Source organism: Syngnathus leptorhynchus, chromosome 4, assembly GCF_054491065.1.
Source record: "Syngnathus leptorhynchus isolate UIUO chromosome 4, UIUO_Slep, whole genome shotgun sequence".
NCBI classification, from domain to species: domain Eukaryota; kingdom Metazoa; phylum Chordata; class Actinopteri; order Syngnathiformes; family Syngnathidae; genus Syngnathus; species Syngnathus leptorhynchus.
Window position 1 is genome coordinate 6,146,327 of NC_141198.1, and position 20,735 is coordinate 6,167,061.

At 39.2% G+C, this 20,735-nt stretch overlaps 1 protein-coding gene across 1 annotated transcript; it reads right to left on the reverse strand.

Annotated features, from left to right (window-relative positions):
- Positions 1–5,684: 5,684 nt before the first annotated feature.
- mxd1 (MAX dimerization protein 1) lies at positions 5,685–20,175 on the reverse strand. The gene is made up of 6 exons (XM_085909545.1): positions 19,221–20,175; positions 18,513–18,612; positions 10,764–10,793; positions 8,514–8,628; positions 8,106–8,265; positions 5,685–7,715 (listed from the first exon to the last, which is right to left on the reverse strand). Exons 1-6 carry the CDS (start codon positions 19,285–19,287, stop codon positions 7,501–7,503), a joined length of 687 nt encoding a protein of 228 aa, XP_085765671.1. The 5' UTR covers positions 19,288–20,175; the 3' UTR covers positions 5,685–7,500.
- Between the last annotated feature and the right edge of the window lie 560 nt (positions 20,176–20,735).

Consider the following 20,735-nt stretch of genomic DNA (forward strand, 5'->3'; position numbering starts at 1 on the left):
TCAAGTAAATAAAGTTGAAGTTTACTGTACAACACTTGTACTTATGTGAATCACCAATCATGAGCAATACATAATGGGCTGTGGACTTGTTTTATCTGAAAATAGTACTAATCTTCCAACTGTTTGGATGTTTAAAGCAGAAGTCAAATCCTACATTTTCTTTGCCAGAAATATTATTTGCCCCCACTGGTCAATCGTGGTTGGTTGGTTTTGAGTGACTAAATTTGCATTTGTGGATATGGAATTTTGCAAGAATAATGAAGTTTATAATAAAAACCTGCAGAGTTTTTTTTTTTTTTTATCATCATTTGAAGAAACCATTTTTCCCGTAAAGAGTAAGCTCAGAGTCAACAAAATCAATAATAAATCGGAATACATCTTTCCAAAATTTGTAAGTATAGGGACATTGCCAGAACAGATAATCCAAAGTTTCAGGAGATAGCCCGCAAAACAAATAGACATATTTGGAGGGGACTTAAGACGATAATGCTTGGTTGGATAGTACCAGTGAATAATCTTAAAATAGATTTACTTTACTTTAGTATTTGTCCGAAGATATTTATGAGGGAGAGACCAGATTTTCCCCATTGTAAATGATCACACACACACACAAAACAGACCAGTAAGAAATAACATAGAGGTTGTAGATACATCTTTTTGAAATAGCAAACATATATGTTGCAATTGTTACTTCTAGTTCAAGGAGTTGTCCTCTTCGGGTCCAGACTTGGTAAACAGATTGTTCTTTCCGCCCCTTTCAAAAGAGTCAAAACACCAGAAGAAATACCACTCATGACCATCTTTTGGAGTAACAGGTAGGTTAAATGTGTTCAAAAATTCAGAGTAGTTGAAAAGCAAACTGTTCCCATTCATGACTAATCGGCTAACCAAAATTGTGTTATTCTCGAACCATATAGGAAAAAATAAAAATGTACTATTCTTATATAATAAAAGACAACTGTTCCAAATAAAGCATTTATTTTGTTTAGACATCAGAGAAAATGGATGGATGGATGGATGGATGGATGGATGGATGGATGGATGGATGGATGGATGGATGGATGGATGGATGGATGGATGGATGGATGGATGGATGGACGGACAGATGGATAGTATTTGAGAAATGGCTGTAGTACTGCACAGAATTGTTTTATCCAATAAATTTTAGATGTATTATTTAGAGTAGAAAAAACAAGAAACTTTAAGCCACCAGTTTCAGACGCATTCATTTCAACAGATGGTTTTACAGAATGAGTCTTATTATACACACACACGCGCACACGCACAAACGCGCGCGCACACACACGCGCACACACACGCACGCACACACAAGGCAGGCGAGTGTAACCCCCACCCCGCCTCCATCCAAGTGCCTCTCCAAAATGTGGTCTTTGTTTATGCATGCATAGTTGTCAGGGGTGTAATACAGCCACACACAACAAGATGGTGCTGTCCTTTTTGCAGACATGGCGTTGTCACGGTTTCCTAAAAATGGCGGACAGAAGGCAACAGCAACGCCTCTCTTTCCTGCACAGTGCACAGATAAACATAGAATACACAGAGCACATGCAACGCCAAATATTTGTCACAAACAATATCATATGATGGTTGTTTGCAAAAAGGAGATCAGCATTGCATTCTTCATTTCTCAATTTAATAACATGGAGGAAACATTCTGCACTTAATATTTTTATATGTTGTATTTATGTTTATTTATCGGATTATATAGTCTATGTAGTACGTATATATTTTTATTGTACATTTTATTGTACTACATTACTTTCCAGGAACCTGTACCTTGTAAAGCCCCCTGGAATTTTGTTGTACCTCCAGCTTGTCTGTTGTTGTACAATGACAATAAAAGCTTTCTATTCTATTCTATTCTATTCTATTCTAACAAATACATACACAATACACTGATTATTTTAACTTCTCTTTGGGCCTTCTATCCTCACATTCCCAATGTAAATGAAGACTGTAAATTGTCCATAGGCCCCCTTACCCAGCCGTTTGTGTACCCTGTGCTTCTTGTCCAGTTCATCCAAAACCTGAGGCCAAACCATATAATAGTATAAATTAGGACTACACAATGTATAAAAAAAATATCAATATTGCGATATCGGCCCATGCAACATGCATATTGCAAAGACATGCAAGAAATGTATAATGGAATTGTTTCCTTTTATCTGAATTTGACCATTCAAATGCTAACAAAATGCGCAATAGATGAACATTATCTAGCATAGTTATAAAAGAAATAGCTAAGAATACTTTGAGACTGCTTATTTTGCTACATGAATGAAATGATTTCAATTCATAATAAAACGTTTTTTAGGTTCATGTTAAATATCAAATATAGTCAGCAACCTTATCGCATATGACATGTTTTTCCAGTATTATGCAATCCTACTATAAATAACAAACATATAGTATCACATCAGTCAATGTCTGAAATGTGTTTGTTTAATGACAAACAAAATTCAGGAATGTTGATAATGCTTTTGATAGTGTCAGTTTGTCATTTAGGCTGCATTGCTTTTGCTGTCCATGCACAATAATGTCAGTGAAGCCATTTGCTCTCCAGGAGAGTAGCTTCTTTGAAACAGCCTTCCCTTTGTTTGTTTGATATGCCAGGTGTTGCAGCAAACATCTCCCAACCAAGTGTCGTGCAGACCACCATCTCCCTTGTCTTTGTTTAGTCTCGGATGCACTGATTGACTGTGATGTGCACTTCTCACTCCATTCCCCTGGGATCCCCTTTACTCACGTGCAGTTGATCTTCTCCATCTGTTTGCAGATGCTATGCTCGATATATACAGTCTATATACATATAGGCTTCTTTGTTCTAGTGCCACAATCCAATTGAATATTCCGTACATAATACTCAACATCGCCATTTGTTTACAGTATTCAGTAAAATTGCAAGGTCCGAGGTAGTTATAGTTAACAAAAAGTAACCAAATAACTAACAACTTTTATGTTAATAAAATTAAGTAAAATGTTTTTAAAAATATAAGAAAAAAAAATAAAATTAACATTAATCATAGTGTCATTATCATAAGACATGAGCTTTTGGAGTTCATTTTAAACGCATGTGTAAAGCTGTCCATTTGTAGCTTCAGAAGAAGGAAGATCAGTTGTTTGATGGTAGCATTTTTTTTTTTTTCTACATTACGACGCTATACCTGGTGACCCTATTTCTCCTATCTTGCATGTGACAAATTCTTCATATACCAAAAAAACAACAAAAAACATATCTCTAAGTGTATTAACCTAACATGCAGGTTTTTGGGTGTGGGAGTACAAAAGGCCGGAATTGAAATTTGAACTTTAAACATCAAATGGTGTGGCAAATAAGGTAAAAAAAATGATAATCCAAAAATATTTTACTAATTTAACTTAGTTTCAGAAACTGATTAACTAACAATCAATTAATTCCTTATAAGTAAACATAATCATGAGATCAATCAATTTAGTCAGGGTTGTAATTATTTACAACATGATTGCCTGATTGTGGATGCAGTCAATCAATCCAAGGAGTCTAACCCTGTTGACGGCAGCAACTACACACATCAATCAATATTTGTGGAAGTGTAAAGCTTGGGTGTGTAAGGCAAACGGTGCTATTCCCATTTAGTGTGTGTGTGTGAGAGAGAGAGAGAGAGAGAGAGAGAGAGAGAGAGAGAGAGAGAGAGAGAGAGAGAGAGAGAGAGAGAGAGAGAGAGAGAGAGAGAGAGAGAGAGAGAGAGAGAGAGAGAGAGAGAGAGAGAGAGAGAGAGAGAGAGAGAGAGAGAGAGAGAGAGAGAGAGAGAGAGAGAGAGAGAGAGAGAGAGAGAGAGAGAGAGAGAGAGAGAGAGAGAGAGAGAGAGAGAGAGAGAGATTGGTGTGCCATGTTCGTAAAGAACTTGAAAGGTCATAGAAACCTTGGGGTCGGGAAGAAGGCTCTTCCACAAACACACAAACAATGCTAAAATGTGTCTCTGGCCTTGGCACTGATTTAAGATTACACACACGTAAATAAATACACAATTTACAGAACTTTATCAACGACAGTTACCCAAAACATACAAGTAGGTAGACTGTGAGCACACGGATTTAATTCTTAAACTATAATCGTTATTTATTTCCTTCTCATGCTACTAAATAAACCTATCAAGAAATCAAATTTAAATACATTTTGGTACAGATATAAACACTGTATCTGAAAGATGTTGGCTACGAAATGGGTTGGCTCCAGAGCTTTAACGTCGTTTTTTTAAATTTTTTATTCATTTTCCTTTGGCTGCCATCTAACTAACAATAACCACCATTCCAAAAGGGGAAAAAGTATCCTTGAACACCCCCATCCGTCCATCTTCTCTTTCTCCGGCTTTCGGGTGTGCAATAGTCAGATGGCTGTGATCATACCAACCTTGAATTTGGCAAGTAGATTCTGAAAATGTTGGCGTGAAGCAGCCTGCCATGTCTTTCATGTGTTGTACAAAAAGCTCCTCATTACTGCTCATGCCAACCCAACCCTTCGACCAGATTATTTATTACCCCACCAACAAAAACATTGGCTATGTTGAAGCCCTTAGAACAGATCAAATTTGGAAAGCCCTGCTTTAGAACTTATATGAAAGTATTTGTGTGTCATGAAAAAAAATAAAGACAATGTCAAGGTGCTAGGTAGATAAACAAGGGTTTCAAAGTGATTTATTATTTCCACTGGCAAATATAAATTGCTGCCACAAATTGTAAATTGTTTCACTTGTCCAATTCTTAAAAATGAAGTGCACAAAATGTCCACCTTTAGGTTGATTTTCAACACACAGAAGAAATGAGTCGCCTTAGAGGAAAGGCAGCATCAGGTGACAATGATATTCATGGCAAAAATCATTCTGAGTATGTGTGTGGTTGTGTTCATGAACGACAGCACGTCTCAAAACATTTCAACAGATCGTATTCAAACGTAGTACATTTTTTGTTGGGTTTTTACATTTTAGGTCAGTTTAAGGCAATACGAGCCACAAAAGTATGCACAAATCAAATAACATACAAACATGAACACAAGATCCATCAGTGCTGAAACCTGTAAGCTTAAACAACTGGTTGTTCTTTGAGACTGAACACCCGCCTCATGACATAGGTGTTGAAAGCACCAGGGCCACCAGGGCCTCTCCATTCACCGCATACATGCCTGGCCTAACCACAGATGGGTGTGTGTGTGTGTGTGTGTATGTGTAGTGGGGGTTAGGGTCAGGCACACACACATGCAGATTGGTGGAGGACAAGGCCATGGAATAAAATGCTAAGTATAACACATGACTATTGTTTTAAGTGCACAATTTTCCTTTTGGCATTATACAACAAAAATGTTTCACTGGTGCCTACAAATACCCCTATTCCCCGAAATAATTCTCTCTGAAGACAGTGACAAAATACTTGGCTATTGATTTCTTTCATCTCAATCAAATGTGCACACTTTCCGGTTTGTAAATGCCTGCTTATGGGCTCCGTTTTTTTTTTATTTATTTTTTTATTGAACTCAAATGTTGGAATCACACCAAAACAAAAAACCCTTTGTGATGGCCAAATTTTGAGCGCTGCCCGTCTTAACTTTATCGAGATGCACGCAATCAATTGCCCAGGGTTGCGACACGTACATACATGCACGCATCGGTGAATTTGTACTTTTCAACATATTCCATTCGTAAGATTTCTACACCGTTCCTGTCTGTCTGGTTAAAGGGGGTTAAGCTCACACAAAAAGAAGCAGCATTCCACACTCTGAAAACTAATATCTATTTTTGTGTTTTTGTTCTTTTTTTCCACCATTTGTATTCATTTTTGTGTACTATTTTCATGCTCAGATATATCGGCCGTGGCATTCGGGGTTGGGGGGGAGCTGCTTCTCAGACACACTGGCTGCAGTGGAGGACTTCTACATTCAAAACATACTGCAAATCCTCACTGTGCAAGTGTCTTTCTGACCAAGCAAGGAGATAGGACTTTTTTCTTGCGCCTTGATGACGGCCACACTACTATACTGCTGCCACTGGCACCACCATAAACCTTTTCTGTTTTATATTTTTTTCTATTGACTTTTTTTGTTTGTTTTTGTCTTAAACAGCAAAACACAATCAACCACAGGGAGACATTTCATCTTCTAAGAAATCTGTGTCAAACCTTCCAACGGACATAAAGCCTTGAGGCACAAGAGACGTTTCTAAATACTCTATGGATTGACTATGCTGTGCAAACAAACTACACGTGTGAAACGTCACAATAAGAACAAAGGCTATGTAGAACTAATTAAATATATATTTATATTAATCTCTAGTTTTATCAGATCTAATAAATACTTCTGATAGACATCTGTGAACTATTTACATGACAGTTGATGTACATTTCTTACAAAACAATAAATAGTTATCAAGGCAAGACAAAAGAGGGGGTCTTTCAGGCATTCACACAGAACTGAGTCCTCGGTTGGTTGGTATGCAGTAAAATCTAAAGCGGGTACAGTATTGTATTTTGGGGTGATAGCAGGGAAATTTACAAACCACCACCACCAAAAAAAAAAAAAAAATGCTCTCAGCCTTCACTTCCTAACCTAGTGGAATGTTCCTCAGCCTCTTGACTTAGAAGGGAGACTTTCCCACCCCAGGTTACACCTGGTCAAGAAGTGGTGAATATTAGTGCACCAATACTTGTCAAAACATTTTTTGCAAAGGGGGGGGGGGGTCAAAGAAAGTGACAGGTGACCACTGTCATTGCCAGGCAAACATACACACACACATACATACATACCCAAGAAAAACACCACAGTCATCAGCGAGTGGGAGACAGTATCACCACTAAACCCTCTGGTTTCCCACATGTGGACCAAAAAGGTCAGGGTGAATATGCCTTGCTAGTGAGACTCATATTGCTGTTCCGCCGTGTGCCCTTCAAGTGTTATTAAACACCCTATAGATGACTTCCAAAGTACGAAAGAGAGGGTTGACATGTTGATGTTTATAAAAAACCGATGACTGGCTGTGGTGAGCTGAGCAGAAACAAAGGCCCGCTTGTGTGGCGCACCTTTTGAAGCACCGTCTTACATCAAGAAGCAATGATGGAGTGCGTCTGTCTGTGGTGAAATCTCATAAGTGCTTTCCGTACCCCTTGACACATTAAAAAATAGAGGCAGTGGGATATTGTAAAGTAACATTCTCTGGCTGAAAGTTGCATTTGTGATGGACGGAGGGGGAAGTAGGGGAGGACCCGACTCGTTTGATTGGTCACATCTAACGACCGTCAGATAATGACGGGCTGGCTGTGGGCGGGTTTCTTCAAGGCTCTCAGTCAGGGTGAGAAGTTGATATGGGGCACAGAATCTGCAGAGGCCTGGCCTGATGAGCCTCAGAATTGGGTTAGTCCTGGTAAGGTGGGAGAGGGTGAGGGTCTTGAGGTGGGTATACAACCGAGTCACGGCAAAACATTCTTGGAACGGGAATAGAGGAGACGGGAGATAGACTAGTGACCAGTGAGGCTTATAGAGCCGCAGGCCGGCTGCTTGGCCCTCTCCTGAGTGTCCTGCAGGCGCCGCAGGCTGGCACTGGCGTAGCCCTCATCGCTGCAACTGCTGCGCAAGCTGCCCCGCTCGTCCCCTGAGTCACTCACGCTGCTGGTGCTCCACTCCAGATCACCCAGCAGGTAGTCTGTTCCCTCTACATCCACATCCAGGTCCTCTGTGAGCAACAGGGAAGAAGTAGGATTTGTTAGAGTGACCGCTAAGAACATTCAGCCGAATGAATGTCCGTATAGCAGTCCATTGAAATCGATGAAATTTAGATCAGTAAAAAAAATAAAAAAATAACACATTTTGGGGTGAAATCAGATTATTTTTGTATAAGCATTCACACTACATATTAAATGAGACTCTAGCGTGTGAACAAATGCATCGCCAAAGTGCAAAGATAGTGTGTGCGGAAGTTTATTTTTAATTGCATTTCAAAAGTGAAGGCATTTTTAGCCTTTACGGTCACAATTTTTGCTGTTTTCATTTGCTTTAGTGTGGACAACATGATATTTTTACTCGGATCCCGAAAATGGATAAAAGAATTGCATGAATGACAGACCTTGGTCAGAGTCGGATTTATCAGAGGACACGGTGGAGCCGGTGCTGTCCATGCGGACTCTCTCCACACCGAGCTGCTCCAGACGCCTTCTCAGATGTCTCTGCTCTCTCTGTAACTGTTCTAAGGTGTGTTGGGCTCTTCTGTCACTCTCCTCCAACTTCTGAATAGTGAGAAAGAAGAGAAGAAATATTACCAATGCGCCAAACATGATACGATACCGTATAAGTGCACTTCAGGATTTAATAATCAGAACTATATAATGCGAAACTGTACAGTATCGCTTGGTGGAAATAAGGCTAGTCTTTTATTTTCAATTTTTTTTTATTGTAATGATTTTACTTTATGATCTATATAAACTGTATCGTATATTATCATTTTTTTAATTGAGCAAAGTATAAGCACACGCACCTTGATGTGATCTTTGGCCTTCATCAGCAGGCTCAGTGTCGTGTGTCTGTTGGCATCTGGACCCAAAGGAACCAGAGATTTCAGTCGCTCTAAACACAGACGTAGATGTGCCCGTCTGAAGGCAGAAAAAAAAAAAAGACAAAGTTACACATCTTTGAATGTCTAGAAACTAGCAAAACATATTTTTGCAACTAATATTCCCCATGTTTTAGGCTATATAATTTTGATGGAAACCCCATTGGAAAGGTAGCGGAATGATTAACGAGTGCAAAGATCTGACCATTACTTTGGTCTACCAAAAGATGCTGCAAACAAACTGCAAATTTAACTAGACCTTTTCAAAGTGGTGATGACTATTAACATTCCTAACCCAACAACAACAATATTAATCTATCAGAAGTCCCATGATTAATCTGCCCATCTGTCCTTGACATCTTTTTCACACATTTACATCTAGAGTATCTTCTTTCCACATCTCAATTTACATTTCTGGTAGTTGCTAATGTCTGGTGGGTGTTTGAGACCGACTGACCCGGCCGGCTGTTATGCAACACACAAAGTGTGTGCGTGCTACTGTGCATGTGTAAACCTCAGCGGGTGGGAGTGTGTACGTCAGATGTTTTAGCCTACTGTGGAAATGTTTCTTAGGCAACCTAAAGCGAGATGAGCTGATCATTTAATACCTGCTGCAGGTGAAATTCACTTCCAAAATGTACTGTATTACCTAATTGTAGTGTCATTGAACACACAACAGGCTATGTCAATGCAGTTTAAGTTGAATGCACAGTCAGCAGCAACGTCATTGAAGAGAAAGTCGACCCCCAAATTTTCTATGTATAGTAATCATATGTTCTATGCAGCCTAACTAGTGGAAATATGCTGTTCTGACGAATGTTTTGCTTGTGGAATATGAATTAAACAGACAAAGTCCACCTGTTTATATTTATGTCATGGGGCGTCCATTTTGCCACTTGCTGTTGACTGAAAATGACATCACAGATACCAGGTCTCAGGTCACAACCAATCACAGCTCACCGGTTTTCTGAAGTCAAGTCATCAAGGTCTGACAGAATGGCTGCCCCATGAGAAGGATACAATTGCACAATCCGAAAAAAAAAAAGATAGGGTATGGGCTGTCAGTAGGTGACAGACATATATAACGCTATAGATCTGTGATGTAGCATTTCTATGATAACAGAATAAACTGGGTTCTACTAAACTGACAAATAAAACTATAACAAGGATCAGAATTTAGATAATAATAATAAAAAAAGATTAAAATACTGTGTTTTCGTTCTGTTTTATAAAATTGGCAAAAGCTAAGTTGTCAGGATGAGCACGGTATTTTTGCAGTCAATTAATTGATCGTTTACTAATCTATATATCTTGGTATCGTGAAACCTGATTTACAGAACTTCACATTTCAGAGAGTTTGATTTTATTTACTTGTTGGACTTTGCTTTGTATTTATTGTTCATGCTTCTGACATACAGAAAAATCTTGAGTGGTACTTGAAAATATACCTTAGAGAAATTAGATTATTGCATTACTGCTGAAATGTGCATTTAGGGCGTCTTCCATGCTTATTGGTACAACTGTATGCCACACACCATGGCGCCTTCAACATATCAACAGAGAAAATAAGGTGAAAAGGCTTATAGTAATAAATCAATTTCTTCAAGTTACGTACGCTTATAGCAAGGGGCAGCGCAAGATTTGCTTCGCTCGTTGTTATGGCGAGTAAGCGGGAAAAGCTGAGTAAGTCATCGCAGCATGTGACTTAATGGACCAATCATGGGAGAGAATGAGAGCGTCCATTCTACGTGCAGCAACAACTTCTGTCGTGCACGTGGCATGCGTGGCAGACGTGTCGCCGACGTGCAGCAGCCGAATGATGAAATTGGGCCGTTGGCGCCCATGGTTCAGAACTATCTTTACTGAAGGTTCAGTTTGCATGTTAACTGATAACCTCATTTATACCGTGTTACTACAAATGTAATTTGGGGGAACTGGATTCATTGTCCAGCAAGAATCAAACTGAGCTGTTTAAGTAGGACAAATATGTGTCACTTTGATAAACCGCTCATCAACGATTAACGGTCCATATGATTTCTGCACATCCTGAAAGAGATTGCATTGGAAAGATATGGGATTAGGAATCAGATGTTTTTGTGGATTGAGGAACAGCCCATTGTTTATGTATATTATACGATTACACTAGGCAAATGGAATAGAGTGATGTTTACATACCTGTTCTTCTCCATTTCATTGTGTGTTGACCTGTGGAGACAAAGGAAGACATGAGCAAGAAAACAAAACAGGGTAGCCCCTCTGCATGTGTGTAATTACTGCCGTCTAACAGCGTACTGTGGGGGGAGTGAGAATGAAAGCGAGTGAGAAAAGGCTGTGTGGGAGGTTGTGGCAGTCAGAGTAGGCTGATGTGAGTTTCAAGGAAAATGGACTAAAGGAAGACTGGGTTTTGTAAAGCCTGCACTTCATTCTTTGGAGGAGAGCTGTGGTTTTTACAAAGAATACACAGTACTTGGACAGGTGAAGATAAATTGTAACATTAAGACTATGCCACTTAATATTAACTAATTATCCGTTGAATGCAACAAAGTAGGGAGGGGGTCATGGGAAGTAACAGTGCTGAAAGTAAAGTGAGTAGCAAGATAATATTCTGCCCTTTTTGTGAAGTTCAAATCAATCAATGCGTATCGTGGATCGATACATTTTATAGATGGAGATTTGCTTGACCTATGCAAAAGAGTGTGGAGGTGTTTGAGGGAAGAAGATATCTCCGCATTCTCGATCCAGACTACTGCCTCGAGCAGACCAGCCGATCCCTTGACCCAATGTCCGAAATTAGCCTCTGCTCCTTCATCTCAGAGGACTCTAACTTGTACAGTATACACACCATGTTTTTCCTTGGTCTGAGAGAAGAGAGACTCCTGCCAACTGAGATCCAGTGAAAGACCTTTGAAAATTATTTTGGAAATAATTGTTCATTGCGTGCGTGCATGCATGTGGGGTATCATCTTTTGGTGCACACAACCGCGCTGGCCCCCTCCAACTGAATATGAATTCCGACAGAGCTCAGACAGCCGCTTGTGACATAACGGTGCTGGCAGGAGAACAAGACCACTCATTCAGACACGATTTCAGTCGCTGACCCATCTCCGTTTTGCTAACTCTGCTCGAGTTTCTTGGCAAATATACTTTCAGGACTGATAATCGCTTCCAAAATTGTAATATGCAGCTCAAAGTGTGCTGAAATTCAAGCTGGCAGCCAAGTTGGGACACATTACACACAAACACAAAACTGTTGGGACCCCTCTGTAATTAAAAGAAATGCCCCAAATGATCACTTGAAACGTGAAATTGACAGAATAAATACACAGTAATAAATACAAACCGATAAAATCAGATATTGCTTTTAAGTGGTGGTTCAACAAAATCCTCCACTTCCATTTTCCGGACTGCTTAATCCTTAACAGGGTCTCAGGTTTGGTGCACTAACTAACCAATGAAACAGATCTAGAGCTTTTTGGCAAGGCACATGAAGTCTATGTTGACAGAATCATAAAAAGAAAATGTCCCAATTGTAAAACATGGAGGAAGCTTAATCACAGTATGCTTTGCTAGATCAGCTAGATCCAGACCAGAGATCTTCAATAAATATTCTGAAAAGTCTGGTTGCAATGGATTTTCAGGGCAAAGGTCTGGAATATTTTGATCAATGCAGCCAACGCTTGCATTCATTCTCTGTATCACTAACTTCCTGTCCCAACTGACTTTGGGCCAGACTCGTCGCTGGCCAATGGTCTGGCACATACAGATAAACAAGCATTAACACCAACCTATAAATTTTTTTTTTTTTTCAATTACCATAACATATATGAGTTCAAAGAAAAGTCTTGCGACGATATGAGGAACAACATTTGAGCTGACTTCCGGGAAAATAGCAATTATACATTCTTAAAAACACAGATTTTCAAAGAACCATTGTCACAGCCACCCCACAAATGCCCTCAACTAAAAGAGTTGATTGGCTCATTTTGCTCTGGTAAACAATACAGGAGCTACCATGTACACCGTCTGTCAGAGAAAATCCAGCATAACAACGCACATACAGGCAATTGACGGTGGGATGGCACGAGACCGAACTTGACTCGGTCCAGGTTTGGACGGCTGCCTGCCATTTAAAGATAGCCTCTCTAGACTGTTCTTGTACGTATTAGATGAATAAAAATACACCTGTAGACTTTTGACGCTGTGCATTCATTTGACCGACTTGGTAAAACCGAGATGTGTGACCACGCAACTCCCCTTTGCCGGATGATCGTAATCTGCTGGCACTATACATTTGACAGGAAAGCATTCATGTTAGGGATTAAGAATGATGTACGGTATTGCAGGCATGCCTCAGATAGCTTTCGTGCTTAATGACCCCAGTTAAGACACCGTCGAGTAGAAATCCTAATTCAGTTGAACCTTACAGTACATTAGCTAATGGAGACATTAATTATACTACAGCCTCAAAGACAGCCTGGAATATATACGGTACGTTTTGTATGGAGAAAACAATGTTCATTACAAATAGAGCTACTTATAGTCATTTTTCCAAAAGTGAATAATTCACCAGTCAATCTATACCCCTACCCTCACCTATGGACTAAAAACAAGATACAAGCAGCTGAAAGGTGTCGGGGCTCTCCCTCAGAGAAACTCTGTCACTGCAAGTTGACATGCAGGTAAGTGAGAGGTAGAAGCAAGTTAGGGTTTCCCTGCTTAAACTGCTGCCCCAGCCATCTGACCTCAGATAAGAGGAAGAGAATGATGATGATGGTTGTTTGAGTCATGATGAAGTAAAACTCATTGAGCATATCTTCAAATGAACATAATTATTAATACAGGGCACCAAATTATTTTGAACTAGAAAACACAGTGGCTCCTAACTTATGATTTACTATCATATATGAATTATTATGATGATGATTGTTTAATGTATATTGTTTAGTTGAAGATGTAGCATACCATACCTTGCTCAATATTGTGGTGCAGGCCTGTGACAACGCTACGCACAGCACTTTATAAAATATGTCATTGGTGTTCTGTTTTGTTTTTAGAAAGGGAATATGTACATAAAAGTAGCATTACAGTGGAATAGCCTAATGCTCAAAATGATGAAAGATAAGATGAAGAATGCCTCAGGGTGGCGAGCATATAAAGGACTCCATTTATCTGCTCAACAAGGATGCAAAATTTGCATAGTGGAAATAGAGTTACTATATAGAGTGTATGTACACGTTGGAAGTGGGGGAGGACTCTCTCCCTCCCGCCTCCCTGCAATAAAGGAGCTGATTTTCTTCCCTACCAAGAGTGGGAACCAAGCAGGGAGGACACAGAAAGGTGGGGGAGGTGTATAGATAGAGAGAGAGCGAGAGAGAAAGAGAGAGAGAGAGAAAGAGAGCGAAAGAGTGGAAGAGTGGAGGAAAGAAAAAGAGAGAAATAACTCGGGAGGGGAAAGACTCTACAACTGACACATGCATGTTCCCATCCCCCACCACTTACAGATCTGCTCCATGGAAAAACAACAGGCAATGGAGGAGCCTCTACCCACACTGAGAAATTCTTTATGAACTCAATCTTTTTTTTCCCACTTGCTCTGCTCCACATTTGATAACATCAGTCATTTAAATAGCATTGCCTTTCCCTTCAAGAAATCATAATGCCGTGCCCAGGTTTTTAAAACATAATAATAGACGCAACATTCAATTCAATAACAAGCGCATTTCCAAGTCACTCATTGCAGATGGCGTGAAGATTAGAGGATTGTATGACAGGGAATCACAAAAAAACAAAAATATCGTTACATCTTTGGCACCTATCAAATGCAGATATTTCAACCGTGTGCAATTTCCTCCACACTGGGACCTTCATTGAACGGAAGACAGCAGCAGCCAAAGATTTCTCTTCATCTTCACCCACTAGCAAATCACAGTTAAATGTCCAAACCAGTAGTATTAAAGGAGCAGCCATTTCTAAAATAAATAAAATAGGGACCACCAAATTGAATGAAGTCAATCACATGACATTTCTTTCATCAACTTGTCATCCACTTGGTCAACCACTGACTGTATCAAGACTACTTTACATATTGCATCAATAAGTGAGTGCTAATAGCATCGTATGATTTTAGCCTAATTATATCATAATACCCAGTGAGGGCCATTCCTTCTTCCCAGGGACGGAATGGTCCGTCCATGTGTCCCATCTATTTTGCGAACGGAGGACAAGAAGTTTAAAGAAAAAAAAAAAAAAAAAAAAAAAAAAAAAGACAGACTAAGCAAGGATGGAAGTGGGGTTTCATCCGTCCCCATAATCGTCACTTTTATTTACACCTTTGCACAATTAAGAGTATCAATTAACTTAGCATGTTTGAGGTTGGAATGTGGCGCCAGTTGACCTGGAAAATAGAAATATTATCAGAATGACAGTAAACGTGAATCTTGTGGTTATCGGAGGCAGACTTTAAGCCAGAAAATATGCTCTTTTGTTGGGGAAGATCTTTGTAGCCTATGTTAAAGCCTCTGCTATATATGGCCTATGATGAGAATATTGTTCATCATAAATCATGGAAGTAAAAGAATAGCGGAACCCAATCAACTTTGAGCCTGCTTTTATCAAATAACATGTATCTGAATACCCATCAGCAAATATTTAAAAAAAAAAAAAAAAAAAAATTGCTCTTCAGAGTTCACCCTATATTAGTGTCAGCTAACATGTATTATGACTAAAACCACAGATAACGTGTCATGTTTCAAAAATATACAGTCAACGTGTCATGTTTCAAAAATATACAGTCAGATAGTTTGCCTTGTTAAACAGAAAACAAAGAGAAGGACAACACAGCGAATCCCACCAATACTGCTAAAACCATGGATGTCACATAAAAAGCTCCAATGGTCACCCCTAATTATAAGCAAGTGTATATAGAGCAACTGTTCATTTAACGACTTGAGTTGCTAAACTTCACCAGCCCTTCTGTACTGTATTGGAAAGAAGTCCTGGTTACATTTTGCTTTGTATTTCTAACTCAAATGCAATGCTTGCCTTAACATCTGCATGTAAAATTATGTACCTTGAATTACCAGCTCTAAAGCTTTTGTAGCTTGTTGTGGAAATGTGGCTACACCGTTGCCATAGTAACACCGGGTCACCAATTTACATAGTCTACTGTAGACATAACACGTCATCATCTTCATGTTACAACAGATAATCTGATAAGATGTAATACAAGAGCTGCAGTAAAACCTAATGCGTTGATTTACACTTTCGAAAGGTACGAATTAAACATTACGAACGGTACATTTCTTTTTTAGGTTGTAGTTTGAAGCCGTATAAAGCTGCTCATATTTGGACCCTCTAGTGTAGCTGAATGAGTGAAAACAACTATGATAATTCAAATTAGTCCATAAGCGTGCCTAATATTGTGACCAGACATTGTAAGTTACTGTTGTGGTGGTAGTGCAGTAATGCATTTGTTGTACCGAATGGCTCTTGGCAATAAGGTGGAGTATTTTTTTTTTTTCCCCCCCAGGTCTTTCTGCTCATCCTCTGCACAAACCTTCTATACATCACAGAGTTGCATCCAGGCAAATGATGAACATCCATCTATTTTCAGAGCTGCTAACCTACAAGACTAACTTGCATAAGAATCTGTCCATATTCCATATTTTTCACATTATGCAACATGATAAAATGAATTTGCATAGTGTTCAATTGCACAAGGCAATCATTGCTCTATAACCAAAATCATTAAGGAATTATAGCTTTCATATTGTTATTGTAAGGTATTTGTTGCAGCAATCATGTCATGGTGCATACAGTTGATGCCTGAATCAAATGTTAACACTGCTATGTTTACACTGCAGCTCAATTCAGATTTTTTTTTTTGGTCCAAAATCAGATTTTCTTTCAAGACTGAATGGCTCAATTTTGTTTTGGTCAAATCTGACCTGGGCCTAATGTAATTACGATTATGGCCATAGGGATTTCCGTAGCAAAATACGGACCGTACCATTTGGTGTCTCTGCATTTGGTGTCTTTTCACGTATACCAGATACTATTTCAATTAATGATTAAAAAGGATGAACGCTTGTTTTTCTTAATCTATAATAACCTAACTAACCACCACTTTAATTTGCTGTTTATCAAATGCACGGACAAAGACAATTGATCAAAATTAATAAAAGAACAAAGTGTACACAGCAACATGAACTGCATCCTTTTTTTCTCTGTTGCCAGAACGTTTCTCATAGCATGCATAAACTGTCAAAAATTAAATAAAGAATGACTCAAACTTGTTTCTATATCTTATTAACAATGGTCGGCTCATTTTTGTACTACTTTTACAGTTAGAAAATACTGCATGGACAGATGTTTATTGATGTTGCCAGTTTTGCAACTTAATGTACAGTATTACAAACAATCCTGGGATAGAAAAAAGATGCCACTCAATAAATGATCAAGTGTCGCGTGCTGAACAGGCCTACTAAACCGCGACCTCACCAACAAAGCAAAATACACATTAAACTGTGAGATGCAGTTGCAACAGAAAACCTGTTTTGACTGGATCAATGTATGGAATCCAGACCATGCGCAATGACCGTACTGTACGTTTTGTTTTGAGCAGTCATGTTGAGTTGATAGGATTGTCAGGGCAGCTCGTCGCTGAAATGTCTCCTGCAAGTCACCTTGACTGACCCACTTTGCCTTAACAAGTGGTCAGTGGCCATCAGCCAGACACTTGTTTGGAGCTGTCGCTGCGTGATTTCATCAAGCACAATCAAAAGGTAAAATCATAGCTCTTCACCAACAAAGTAGACCCATACAGTCTATGGTAAAAGTCTACATAGCCTTTTTCGAATGCTTGATTGTGATATTGAAATAAATAGACCGAGATAAATCATTTCAAAATCTTTCCACCACAAAGCTTTCATTTTCACAATAAAAAGCTTCGTGATAGACAACCACTTGTCCTTGTTTCATCTGAAAAGGACGTCCTACTGTATATTGTCTTGTATTTTTTCACTGTGACAAGACATTTGTAAAGTACAAATGTGCACCATGTCTTTGAAATAGGTCAGCAAAATCGACTTAGTTATTGCCTTCCGCTGGTCTCTTTTGATATTAGTCAAACAATGTAAAATCACATGGACCATACTCTGCGTGGCCCCTTGATAAAACTAGGTTTTGCCTTTTTGGGTTTCGTTTTGGGGGGGGGGGTCCAAACCCCGTCTTTTGTGGACAATGCATATGGGAGCTTTATCAAGATTTATTGAAACATTTTGTTTGAAGTTTATAGAAAAGTGTTCCCACACAGTGTATTTCAATTGGCGTTAAGTATGTACGGATTTTTGCAATTCACAGGCCGGCCCAGTCCCTATCGCCTGCAAATAGCGGGTGTCCACTGGCTTGATTTGAACTGTAATATCACCAGATGGCAGACATGGCCTAGCTGCACTTGAACCGGGTCTTATGTCCCTGAGTGATGAACAACCCACTTAGGAACATTTGTAAAAACAAAAATGTAAATAGCCATTATGTTTTTAACAGTGGGCCACATCTTACTGTACAGTACTGTATTCACATTGTGTTTTATATCTTGGGCACCTGCTGCACTGTCCTGTACCATAATATGTTTGGACCTATGGCTTTTCTGTGGCTTTGGAATGAATTATAAATGCATTGAGCATGAAATATATTATGCAGCCCTATGTGGCCCCCTGTAGCTCTGAAAAAAAATTGTGTTCCCCTTTATCATTATAATTGCCCATCCCTGATTGAGACTGTGTAGAAAACATATACCAGGATGTTATAATGCAATTGTAATAATATCATAATACTAAGTGGAAAATGAAAAAGAATTAGATGAGGGATGAGAGATTTATATCGAAAAAAAAAATTGAAGCCCAGAGGTTATTCATTTTTTACCTGCTGCTGATGTTTTTCTTGCTTTTGCTCTTCTTTTTCAAATTTTCCCTCTCTCGACTGCTGATGAAGGGTGGCATGGAGGCATAGCCATGCTCAGCTTCTGCAAAGCACAAACACAGTAGCCTTTGGGTCAAACAGTGTCAAAAAGCCAAAATATAGGAAGAGCACATTCTGCTTGTTATTCTTTTATGATTCAGTTGACATACTTGACATTAGTAGGGAATTAACACTATAAAAGCATTCCAAGTCCCATCTTTATGCTGTTTTCTCCCCTAAGCCTGAACAATGATGTCATCTTGAACTGAAATAAACCCCACTAGCAAGCCACAACAGTAGAAAAGGAGGGGCTATCATAAAACAATGTCTTTGGCCATCGCATGAATTTTTATTGAAATAAAAATGAAAAATTATTACAATGCAATTCAAGGCAGACCATTCCCACTTATTTTTAAGATTCGGGTAATCGCACACACGTGCATGCATTTGACAATTTGAAATAAATATTTCGAAATTCACTGTTGCATACAGGACTGCTTAGCAAAATACACGAAAATTTAAAAGGCAAAGGCTCCCGGTAAAATAAATTAAGCGTAGATATGTGGATGGTCGTTGTGATAGCACAAACAAGCCACATAAAGGGGGAGGGGTGTCGCTGCATATTCCTAATGCATAAAATCCATAACAAATATGAATAAAATGTTACTTTACCTCGTTCCCTGCGATCAAGATACTCGGCAGCTTCGATCAGCATCTGCACCATTCCGATAGCCGTCATGTTCAATAATAATAACTGGTATTAAAACAATCCGATGGGGGATTCCTTGACTGTACACAAACCTCTTCGTTCACACAGTAGCTTTATATCAAGCTGTTCTGCCAGCGGTTATTTTAAGGAAAGTATTTATCTCTCCGATCGAGTATCAACTGGTTGTAATAAACTTAAAATGTGCCAAGACAAGACAAAGCAAGACACACTTGCTTTCTCCCCCTGATGCTGTTCCAAAAACGTCAGCTGATGTGGTTCAGTTCAGGTAGAGACTAGCTTTTAGCTGCTCGGGCTAACTATTTGAGGAGCAATGGATGCTTGGACTCTCATTCGAGACAACTGTCAACCAAATGTAAACTAAATCGGTTCCAGAGAGATTCGCGTTTGGCTTGGCGCGTTTACAATTTTGAACAATTCTTTCCGAAAAACGGGCTCGGACAAGTTTAGGCTCAGTGACAATTTACTAAACTAGCGATGAAAGTGAGTCACGAATTCAACTATATGAGTGATTCTGACCTCTCGCCAGGTCCAAAAGCGCAAAATGTTGACCTCGTTAATTGAGTTACAAAAGCTAGGTCTCTCTTTAAAAGTTCATCCGACGATGTCATCCAAACTTATCACTGTTAATCGTTGTTGTGCTAGTTCGTCACGTCAGTCATCATGCCACACGTCTTGTTCGACACTAATTTCGGAGAACGTGACTCTTGCTACCTTCTAAATGATCTTCCACTGACACTTGTGTTTTCGAGATTCGCATGACAGTCAATTATTGTAGTTCATGGAATAGATTTGCGTGTGCTTAGATATGATTGGTCATTGGCAACGGTAACTCAAGACCTCTATTGGACGTTGAAACTGTCAATCTTTTTAAATGCTACGACGTTCAGTGAAACTCAACCCGGGGCAGCCTTTTTGGTTCACATTACACGACAACATTGCTCCGCGTTGAGCCACAATGGAGGTTGGAATATCATCGTCTGCGGCGATTGGTTAAATTATGATAAACTCGCCAATCATTGGTCACGATCTGAAGTTGTAAACGCCCCATTCTAGCAGATCACACGCCTCCGTCACATGCTATATTGCGGTGTTGAATTCTGATTGGTTCTCGCAATGTTGTCATGTTGCAATCGGGATTTGTTAAATGTACACGCTCCTTCATTAGCGCAGACCCTTGTTAGCCTCATGTGTGACAAAAATAAAGACATCTTCCCGAGTCTCCTGCATCCAGCATTACGCCTTAGTGGTTGGAAACTTTGCTATGACCTGAAGACGACATTTGGCTACATTTATAAGCGTTTTGTAATGCGTTGACTATCTAGAAAAATATAGTAATGCATATTAAAAAACAGATTTATTAGATATAAAATAAGTTATTTGATTATTTGCTACATTGACTCAGTACGGAAGAAAATGTGTTTTATTGATTTAAACTGTTGACCACTGCATCCAATTGT